Genomic DNA, 11,657 nt, shown 5'->3' with positions numbered 1-11,657 from the left:
ACAAAATGAAGTTTGTTACAGCTGTGGTCATAATGACCATTCTTCTCTTCACCTGTCATCTGTGCGGTCCAGGAATCTAATGCATAACATGATGTCATAGCTGGTTTTCATGTCTTGTCATTAGTGTCTAGCATTTCTAGTAACATGGAAAAGCTGCTGTCAGTGCTTTCAGCAGCTTGAAGAGCTTTGTACAGGAAGAGGTTTAAAAGAGAGATCTTATCTTTGATTTTTATTGAATAAATCTCTAGTGATGCTGTATGCTGTGCTGAGGCCAGGAAACTTACTTTTTGCAGCCTTTTGCAGTTTGCTTAAAGGCCCAAGTAGATCTGCTTCTCTATGCAATGCATGAACAATGTACAGTCAGTTACCCAAGTCCTCTGTAGATTAGGTTTTCTTAGGGAAAAGACTGCAGGAATATTTAAACTTTTTCCTTGGAGTGAAAGCATTCTTGGTGGTTTGGGATGCATAAGCAAGCTTGAAGCAGGAGGCGCACATGGTATACTTGTGTGGTTTTACTGCAGGTGTAGTTTAAAGAAGGACAAATAAAGTATATAGTTTGTTCCCTTTCTGTCATAATATTAACAAAAGCAAAGAAAATCAAGGCTCCATGGCTCACCCTGTCATTACTTTTGGTAGAGGCAGAGGAAGTATATATGTGACCTTTTTTTACAGTAGAGTTTTAAGAACTCTGAATTAACCTCCTTTTTAAATTCCATACATAATCTCACACTAATAAAAAAAAATAATTAAAAAAAATTATTACCTTTGTGATTTGTGTATATGTAGTATAGTTAGTGCAATAAAAAGCATTATGTAAGAACTGCAGAACTTTCATTCCACATGTTGGAGTAATAAAGTTTCATTGAAACCTTGGCATCAAAACTGTATACTCATGTTCTGTTTTGTTATGCAAAGCCAAAAATACTTCCCCCAAGAATTTTTCCATGTTTAGTAAGTGAGCAAAGATGTGCTGTCCTAATCAAGTCTCCTTACTCTGTTTATTTGGGGAATTTATGCACTTCCTTTCCAGCAGTTGCAAACACTCAGTATCAACCCATTAGTAGGTTTGTCACCTCATCATCCCAGATGGTGTTTGGGTTTGGGTTTGGTGTGGGTTTTTTCCCCTCTATGGATAGATCACTGTTCTTTCAGGGATACTGAAGAATCAAATGTCTGATAGCTATTTCAGAATAAAATATTTCTGCTTATCTTGCCATTGCATGTTCTTGTTGACAGCAGCAATAATAGAAAATTATATTTCTATTACTTTACAGACCAGCCTGTAGGCCATCTGTGACGGTTGCCCTATAAGACCTATTAAAACCAAACAAACCAGAAAAATCAGGTTAAGAATCTAAGCGTAGTAAATGAAAACGGCAGTGTTTATATTTATAGTTTTTCATAAGTAAATTGTTTGCTTCAGTTCAGCAATATTTGGAATGTCTTTGAGAATAAATAATTTCCCATCACATTGTTTACTGTAGAGACTTCTAAAGTTCTGTGTGGGCTGACAGAAAATGTCTTCCTAATGTTGCTCTTACAGTGGCTGCTTTTTAAACATGTGAGTGCATTTTGTTTAGATCTATTTTTTATTCACAGTCTAATTACACGGATGTTGCAGAGAGATCCAAAGCGAAGGGCATCTTTGGAAGAGATTGAAAACCATGCGTGGCTCCAAGGAGTTGACCCATCTCCTGCAACGAAGTACAATATTCCTCTTGTGTCATATAAAAATCTGTCTGAGGAGGAGCACAACAGTATAATACAACGCATGGTTCTGGGTGATATAGCAGACCGAGATACAATAGTGGAGTAAGTTGTCAGTTTTCGATGTGCAGTTTTTGTGCACCTGTCCCTTCTGAGAAGTGTGTCATGAGAACCTGTTTAAATATCAAGCCATTCAGTTAACAAACAAAAGATAACAGTCTTGCTCTGTGATAGGATGTTCTAGGATGAGAAGTAGTTAGTTATGTAGGCCCAGCCTTAGGAAAAACTTCACAAAAATGTGTTGGAACAGTATTCCATTCCTGTGGTAGTTTGTCATCTTGAGTAAACGTAACTGCTTTGAAATCTGTGCTCTTACTTGTGCTTTGTACCTCATGCATATTTGGAGGTGATAAAATTCTAGCATTTTTCCTGTAGAACATTTCCAGTATCCCTTAAGCTTTGTTAATTTAAAGTATTATGCCTTTTATCTGTATAATGCAAAGTAGTCATTGTCACTGAGTGAGCTTGCTAGAAAGCTACATAGTTTCTTCTGATAGATTAAACCCCCCAAATTTCTAAAATACTCACAAACTGAGGACTTAAAATTGTTCTTTCTATTTGTGTTTAAGCTGGGAAAAGTGTTATCTTACCATTTGTGGGGAGGGTGGGGAAGCAGCAGTTTGTTATGCTTTTAGCTGCATAACAGGACAGCTGAATGATGCTTACTGGCTTATGAACTTAATTTTATAGTAAACTTAATCTGACAGCCCTAAAATAATGAAGATTTTTTCCTCCAGTTGTTGTATGAACAAATATTAGTACTATGTGGTTGTATGTGCCAGTGGGAAAGCATAACATTAATGAAATACAATTTTGTCATTTAAGGAATTTTCAGTAAAGGGGGAATTCCTTAATTTTTTGGATGATATTCTGAGGATGTTTTCATGTAACTACAGTTGAGATTACTAGACTTGTTGGCTCTTTATTTTTAATAAAACCAAGACGTGCTTGTTACAACATTAAAAATACGCAGTTCTGCTTTCAGGTGCTTTTCCTGCTATGAGAAGTACAGCAAGTTGTGTGAGATGCATATCCAGTTTTTAGAAAATCATTGATGTGTGGCTTATTTCTTCTTTCGTACTTTCCTTAGGGCATTGGAAACTAACAAATACAATCACATCACTGCAACTTACTTCTTACTAGCTGAAAGGATTCTGCGAGAAAAACAAGAAAAGGAAATTCAGACCAGGTCTGCAAGCCCTAGCAACATCAAAGCTCAGTTCAGGTGAGAATTTAGGAATCTTAAGTGGTTTCTTTTTTCTTTTTTTTTTTTTTTTTCCGAAAGTTGACTTACTGAGAACATTATTGAATTGCTCAAGTACTGCTTTCTTAAAAACAGTAAAATACTTACACATTGCAAATTTTAAATGTCTCTAAAGTGCTGTGGATGCTTCAGAAGCTGTTCGGAAATCAGTTACCAGTAGTGTTTTCAATTCCTACCATTTTCAGGAAATGACTTACCAATTTGAAGCCTGTATCTGAAGTAGTAAGTGTTCACACCTGCTAGGAAAGGGCATGTTCCTTGGCCTTCACTTCCTCATAGAAATTGTGTATGTAAACATCCCTTGAAAAAAATCAGTTGCATAATCTGTAAACATGTTGATGGGGAATTAGTTATAAATGAGAAATCACCCTGAATTTGATGTTATGGTTTGGTTGTTAGCTTTCAGTTTTAATGACTTGAATGTCCCCTAAATCAAGCTTAGAGCAAGCATCTGTAAGTTACGTTATTTGTGATGTCAGTTGATATGCCTGTTGTTTAAGGAAAACTGTTGACTTAATTGCTTTAATTAGCCATTTAAAGACATTGCGATAGATGGTAGCTTTTTGTGGGATTTGGTGTTCTGTTTTTTTCTAGTTTGACAAAAAACATGATTTAAAAAAAACCTTACAGTAAGGTTCCCTGAGATTTTCAAAGCTTCAACTTCTGACACAGTAAAACTAAAGGGGGAAGTGAGGTTCTGGCATGCATGGATATTGATATGTTAAACCAGTCCATTCACTCTGCAACCAGTCACCCAAGCATCCCTTATTTTCAGTTAGAGTGGCATATGCTTTTTAAAAACAAACAAACCAAAAAAAAACCAACCCAAAACCCAAGCACAAGGCAAACGTGGTTTCTGCCTGCACATTGATACTGGAGGATGCAAGTTTTGAACAGTTGGTTTTCTTAAATATTTTGGGTTTGATTTCCTGAGTTAAGCATTAGACTATGACTAGGGATCTGCTTTCTAGGCCAGTATTTATTGGCCCATCTTGACAACCCTTCCAGTGAAGATGGAGGTTGTGCTAAGGCATTTCCATTAATTTTTGTTCTCTAACCTTTAGTCTCTTCAAAAGTGGCCTTTTTAGATTTTGGCAAAATACTGGTGACTATTACTAGCAGTAATAACAATTGTTAGTAGCTAATCTTTTAATGAGGGAAGAGTATTAAGTGCTTGTGCTGATGTTCAGAGTGGCTGCCTACCTTCAGTGTTGTTAATCTATCTGTAGGAGTTAAAGAAGACTGCAAAATAGGTAATTTTCTTTGTGCAGCTTTCATGCAAGGTCACATGTGAGATCATTTAATATGAATGATAATAGGGACACAAACGCTGTGGTGTCCTTTTGGTGCATATTCATATTTTTCTTGGCCTAATTGATATAAGTAAGGTACTGCTACCTTGAGTTTGATCTAGAAAAAATGGACACGTGTTATAAATGAAGGGCATGCACTTCAGAAAACAGGTTAAAGATAGTTCTCTCTGCTGGTTGTTACCTTGGATTTAGGCTGATTTTGGAGGCTTTTAGAAGGAGTCTCTGCTGCATGCCGTTCCATCTACCTGAATAAAGAGGTGTTTTTCTCTGAACCTTTCAGTGGTTCTCAACATCTTTGTAAATTCCAGATGAGACTGCACCCTGTGTTGTGTCCTAGAGTAGACTGAAATTTTGTCACTGCCCTTAAAAGGTCATTCATTCAATGGTCACTTAAGCAGGCATTTTTTTCTTACGTTGTGCGGTTACAAGTACTTTACAAGAGTTACTGTTGCAGGCAGCAAAGGGTGCCTACCTAAATGGTCTGAAGCTTGGTGTTGCGTTTCCTCTCTTCAAGGGTAATCCTGTAACTTTCACTCTGCAGTTCTCTCATCGGGGATCATTCTCTTATGTCAATTTTAAAAAAGAAATCCAAGCCAAGCATCAAATGTGGTATTATAATTTTTATATAATATATATACACACTAATATACTAGATTTATATATATATACTAATATACTATATTATAACTATTAGTTATAGAATACATTACTTTAGAGGAAAACTGTGTGTTTACCTTCAAACAAAAATTCTAAAACTATGAAGTTTGCTTTTAAATTGTTTTGGTTTTTACTCTGTGTCAGTGTCACTCTTTTGGTAGAACAGCTGCTCCAGTTATATGAGGAACTGGAACAAACAAGTTCATTGAATCTAAATCTTGATACGAGTTTGTAAAGTTGGAGTAGTTGAAGCCTGCCTTATGAATATGAATTTTCTTTTTATGACAAGAACATCTGCATGAACTCGGGAACTTTTGCCCTTAATGGTCCCAGGTAGCTTTCTTCGTATTCGTGATGGTTCTAAATTCAGAGTGTTTATGTAGAATGACTTAATGGAAAAAACAACAAAGCATTGCTTTGATTTTGAGACTTCAAAAGATTTTTCTAAAAATAAATAAATCTAAGTTACTTTCAACCTGGAGCTTTCTTCTGTCCCACTCTTCCCTTAGGCCTACTGGGAATAAGGGGAGGGAGAAAAGGGAAGGGAGGCAAACACAGGCTGCTACGAGAAAGAAACATATACCGTAGTGAGGAGATTCATTGCCTGGAAGCCACAGTATGTTAGATGCTATATTTACCCTTTATTGTGACAGCCACAGACCTCTTCCTTCTTTTGCTGACAAACCAGGCTGTTCTTAAGGCATGGCGAATTCTTTAAAGATTTAGGTCTTTGTTTTCTGTCACTTTTGTAGTTATGTTTCTAATTTATTTGTCCTGTTTGTTAATCACAGACAGTTGTTTGTGTTTAAAATGCCAAGCGTAGCACAAGTCATCGGAAAACTAGGTCAGTGGTTACCAGCATGTCTGGAGTCAGCTGGGGCCTGAGGGAGGATGCCGGTGTCAGCCTGGCCTAGGTCCCGCTTCTTGTCTGGATGGCTCGGGTCGGAGCTGCTGGTTGCGTGGCCTCCCTCGCTGGAGAGAAGCTGGTGGGAGGCCAGCAGCAGCTCGCAGTGCCTGATCAGACGGGAAAGAGCCTGTGCAGCTGCTCCCAGGGAGTGGGATGCGCAGGCTTACAGGGGTGTGCAGGCAGCCAGCTCCCACCGCTTGAGGATCCTGCTGGATTGTTGGATCGCTGGTTTGTTAGGCGTAACTGAAGCTGGCGCTTCAAAACAAAGTGTGCAGCTAGGCTTGACGAGTTGAATGTTGGCTTTAATAAGGTACTCTTCTTCAAAGCTCGTGCAGTTGGGAAGACAGTTGTCAACCGTTACCTGTGTGTAGACAGGCATCTCGTGCTATTCAGCCATTACAGTGGGAGCCTTAAGCAAACGCAGTCCTAGTGCAGGTGCTTCCATTGACTTTAAACACTTCAAAAGAACGCTTTTAGAATAAGAATAGCAAAGAGGCGTCTGAGCTTTCCTTGTTTCTTCAGCTTGAGCTCTCAACACAGCAGAGATCAGGAAATTGGTATGATCCTTCGGTCTTTGTATGCAGGCTGCCCAAGCAGATAGCTGGGGCCGCACCTGGTACAAAATGCTCTCTGCTTCCTCTCCTACACGTTGCTTCTAAACTGTGCTACAAAGTCAAGCAGCTTTTTCTTCTGGCACACCCGAAATATTGTTGGGAATGTCTTGTAATACACTATCCATATGTGAACACAGGTCTCCACTACAGCTTTTCATGCAGTATGCTAGAGTATTTCAGTTATGTAAAGTTAAACGATTGGCAAACTTTCTAAAATTAAAGATAACTCTTGCTTTGAGAGGTTAGAAAATATTTCTTAGTCCCCACAAGAAATGTTCAGCATTAAGGTTTTGGTCTTTTGGATTAGGCTTTCAAAATACAGTGGAAAGACTAACAGTCTCTTTTCTTAATTTGTTGTGTGTGCATTATGGGAAGATTACAATATATATTTGAATTTAAAGTAAAATACAAATCCAATAGAAATCAAAATACAAACCTGCTAGCTTAGATACTGGAGAGAAGACATCAGCTGTTAACTGTAAAACTGATTTACACTCATGTGTTACTTTCATTTTGATTTGAGCTTATGCTAGTACACAGTCGTACATTTTGAACTTGGATTTACGGTTTATTCAAGTGTCATATTCTTAAGCAGCTTGAGTCCTGAATTCATGCAGCTGTATTTTTCCAGTTGCTCAGCTAAGGACTAATAAATGTGTGATCTCAATTTGTGTGTGTTTAAAATTAAAGGAGATTTTGTAGAATAGAGCTTGGTCTGAATGAGACTTACTGAGAAAGAGAATGTTTCTTCTGACTCAGCTTTTCAGTCTCGTTCATGTTAATTCTAACCTAATTTTTATATTAAGAATACTTGGGGGGGGAGGGATAACAGAAGCTTCAGATTAAAAGTAGCTTGCAATACTGTCTTATTTAAGTTGTGCTTGAATCAGCTGGTATCTTCCTGCAGGTACTGGTGGTTCTATACCTACTTCTGATTATTGTCTTTGAGACACGATTATTTCCTTTTCTTTATTGCTTAGTTCGTTTTCTGAGAGCAGTGGAATCTTAAGACTTCATTAGACAGTAACCAACACCATTTCTAAACTGTTTTGTATATACAGTGTTCCTTTCAAATAACATCCTAAAGGAATGCAGGTTCTCTGAGAATGTTTTCTTTTCCTCAGTTACTCAGAGCTGTTATTTACAAACATGCCACTCAGCAGGCCGATTTGTGTGGCAGCGTTTGTGGTTCTCTTGTGCAGATCTTACATTTTCTAATGTTCTGAAATGCTTCTCAAGCACTGACTTTTCTTTTATTCTTTGTAATTTTTATGTAGGCAATCGTGGCCAACAAAAATCGATGTACCCCAGGATCTGGAGGATGACCTTACAGCTTCTCCTCTTTCCCATGCAACTGTTCCTCAGTCACCAGCTCGCACGGCTGAGAACGTTCTCAATGGCCACCGAAGCAAGGCCCTTGGCGATTCAGCAAAGAAGGAGGATATCCCTGAATTAGCTGGACCGGCACTTTCAGCAGTCCCGTCGGTGAGCTTGAAACCCACTACAAGTGGGCGGAAGTGCTTGTTCAGAGTAGAAGAAGATGAAGAGGAGGATGAAGAAGATAAGAAACCTATTTCTCTTTCTACTCAAGTTGTTCTGCGCCGTAAGCCGTCAGTTACAAATCGTCTTACTTCAAGAAAGAGTGCACCAGTCCTCAATCAAATATTTGAGGAGGGCGAGTCAGATGATGAGTTTGACATGGATGAGAACTTGCCCCCAAAGCTCAGCAGGTTAAAAATGAATATTGCTTCACCTAGCACAGTGCATAAACGCTATCACAGGAGGAAAAGCCAGGGACGGGGCTCCAGTTGCAGTAGCTCAGAAACAAGTGATGACGACTCAGAAAGTAGGAGACGCCTAGACAAAGATAGTGGGTTTACTTACTCCTGGCATAGACGGGATAGTAGCGAAGGGCCACCTGGCAGTCAAGGAGATGGTGGCGGACAAAGCAAACCAAGTAATGGGAATGGAGGGGTAGACAAAACGAGCCCAAGTGATAACAACAAAGGTGGGGGGAGTCCCTCCGGTAGCTCCAGCGGTAGCACCAACAACACTTCAGGCTCCACTCGGAGATGCGCTGGATCTGGAAACTCAATGCAGCTATCGTCCAGAAGCGCAGGGGAACTGGTTGAAAGCCTGAAATTAATGAGCCTTTGCCTAGGCTCACAGATTCACGGCAGCACTAAATACATTATTGATCCTCAAAACAATCTGTCCTTTTCCAGTGTAAAAGTACAGGAGAAATCAACGTGGAAAATGTGTATAAGTTCCAGCGGAAGCGTGAACCAGGCTTCATCGTTGGGCAACCTAAAATTTTTTTCTGACCAAATGTCAGACACAGCAAATGAATTGGAACGGATAAAGAACAGGAACTTGAAAAATAATGTGCTACAACTACCTCTCTGCGAAAAGATGATATCTGTGAATATTCAGCGGAACCCAAAGGAGGGGCTGCTGTGTACCTCCAGTCAAACCAGTTGTTGTCATGTCATTTGACAATGACCTGACTCTAATAACTCTATCTACTTGACAGCATCATTCTTCCTGTTCAGAGCTGTGAACACCTTGTCACGGACCCCCTTTTGTTGTTTTTAGATTTTTAAGTGGGCTTTGAGCAGTTATTTATTACACTTTAATTTTGTGTTTGCTTGATGGTATGACAATGCATGGTCTTTGCATGCTGCTAGCAGATATGTTTTTCTTTTTCAATAAAACAGAATATTTTATTGTGTAATTTTTACATTTATAATTTTACTATGAAAGATCTGGATTAAATTAAAATAAATATCTGGATCCTAATGTAAATGGAGCACTTAGAAGTTCATGTTCTGCACTTAAACTAGAGAGAGAAGCTTTTGTTTGCTTGTGAAATGTTAATTCTTGTTCCGACCTTCTGTGATAACTAAAATACGTGATATGTGGCATACTTCTACGTGTCTGAAACAGAACCAAAGCAATAATGTTTTGATGCTGAAAACTCTTCAGGGAGCTTTCAGATGTTCCAAGGCTTGTACAAAGCAAAGATGCACTGAAAATTAGTGATCTTGAAATACGATTTTAAACCCACACCTATTTGTCTTAAGCTATGATATGGATTAAGTTGTGGCTCAAAAATCAAACTGAAAAGATCTTGTTTTGCTAGAGGCAGTTCCTTAAAAATAAAAAAATAAAAAAAAGGTAAGTAGATTTGTAAGGCAGCTTTCTCCCATAGAAATGTTAATATTACAAGCAGACAATCTTCGTTTTTAATATAACAAAGGTAAATTAAGTCTACTTCTGAGTTTTTACATGCTAACTGAAAATAAAGTATTTGTATGAATTACTTTTGTTATTAGTATATCATGACACTTAATATTTTAGGTTTTTACCTTGTAAACCTTCTCCCCTATCCTCTCCTCCCCTCCCTGAGGTTTCAAAAGGCAATAAGGGATGGAAAACCTTTAGGTAATTGGATTCAAATTGAAATCGTTATTGTCACTTGCATTTTTCTCACTATTACTCTTTTTAAGACTTAAAATATTGCTGTTCCCCACATGTACACCACTTATTTCCCCTCGGTAATAATGCTTTTTCATAAAGTCCATTTAAAATAGCATATAGGAAAGTATTTATTTTACAGCTCTTAGCCTTTCTGTCAGGTTTCCTATTGCCATGGCAAGGTCCTGATTTAGAGTATTTCTGTACAAAAGGATACTTTTGACCAGATGAATTAACTTTGTGGAATTTTATTATCTAGAATAAAATATATTGCAGATTCCTAGTTTTGGGAAGGGCAAGAATGTTTTATTTTTTCATGCTGTGCACTGGGTCTTCTAAGCAATGCTAGTGAAACTGGTGGTGTTATGTAGCAGCGCCCTGGGCAGACAGACATTGGATGTCTGAGAGGAGTTTACACCGTTGAGCATCTTGTAACGCTTGCAGAATGGTCGAATACAACGCATTTCGTGTCCACCGCAGAGTGAGCAGAGCACCAAAGAACGGCGTTATGCTCGGTCATAATTTCTACAGCTCATGACAGCTCTTCTTGCTTAGTACAAGACTTTACTAAGCGTCTAAATTGCATGGGGTATCCTCCCTGGCTAGCCTTGCCAGGGATTTTACATTCTGCTTCCTACACAAGGCAAAGGATAAGTGTTAAAGTTTTAAACTCTAGTTGCAGTTTAGTCAGTGTGGTATTTTAAATCAAAAGCTACAAGAGTAGACGTGTGGGTGAAGCCATAGAACATATTTGCTTGACATTTTTGAGCAGGGATCTTACCAAGGGCCAGAAAAGAGATGTGTGGTTCACAGACTGTGAGCGTAACATCCAAGTAGGAGACAAGTTTATAAAGGGCATTGGCAATAAACTTATTTGTTGCAGCTTTTTTCCAAGTATTGTAAATACTCTTTCCTGATATTATGTACAGCCTTGGAATGGCACCTTTTAACTAACCCCAAGTGTATTTTGTTTCCAATGTTTTTATATACAACTGTATATATGGTGCTCACTTTAGAACAGCAGTGTTGACCATTTATGCTGCATAGTTGTATTATAGCCTTATAGTTGTGTGTGGCTGGTTGAACCTTTGGGTGTACAAATGTTAGTCTGAGTGGTGTCCTTTATCCATTTGTTGATAGGTGAATGATTGTGCATGTGGTGTATGTTGTATTATGTTGTCACGTAAAAGGAAGGGCGAGAATAACCACTACATTACGATAATATTGGACCAAACTATTTAGAGCAAGTAAACAGTTTCTTGTACCCCTTAACGTGTCTTTAAAAGTTGCATATAGTTACAGTAGCGTATAAATTAAATATTGTGGAAAACCAGTTAGTCTTGTATTTTTCTGTATGTGTGTATATAAATATATATATAAAAATAATGTACCTCTAGCAACTTAATCTGTATTTAAGATGTGACAATCTTGACACAGAATTTTAAGAGTAGCAGTCTAAATAAGCAGAATTAATGAACAGAAATATAAAAATTTCTCACCAAGAAAGAATCTGTGTGTGTGTGTTAAGAGGGTACAGAAATATCAGCAGATCTTACTGCTTCCAGCAATGTTTGGCTTTTTCATTGTATAAACATTCATGGTGTGCGACAGAAATGGAAAATCCAGTTAATAAAAGTGATACCTTGATTGATGCATAA

General features: G+C 38.1%; 1 protein-coding gene across 2 annotated transcripts in view; it reads left to right on the top strand.

Moving 5' to 3' along the window:
• Positions 1–11,657, top strand: part of SNRK (SNF related kinase) — a 42,203-nt gene extending 30,546 nt beyond the window's left edge. For both annotated transcript variants that reach the window (XM_055804147.1, XM_005242257.4), the window contains exons 5-7: positions 1,600–1,812; positions 2,858–2,992; positions 7,800–11,657. In XM_055804147.1, coding sequence (XP_055660122.1) covers positions 1,600–1,812; positions 2,858–2,992; positions 7,800–9,018 — 1,567 coding nt within the window. In that variant the 3' untranslated portion in view covers positions 9,019–11,657. The remainder of the gene's footprint in view (positions 1–1,599; positions 1,813–2,857; positions 2,993–7,799) is intronic.

The sequence above is a fragment of the Falco peregrinus genome, chromosome 5 (genome assembly GCF_023634155.1).
Source record: "Falco peregrinus isolate bFalPer1 chromosome 5, bFalPer1.pri, whole genome shotgun sequence".
Taxonomy (NCBI): Eukaryota; Metazoa; Chordata; class Aves; order Falconiformes; family Falconidae; genus Falco; species Falco peregrinus.
The sequence above is the reverse complement of the archived record's forward strand: the minus strand, read 5'-3'. Positions and strand labels throughout refer to the sequence as shown.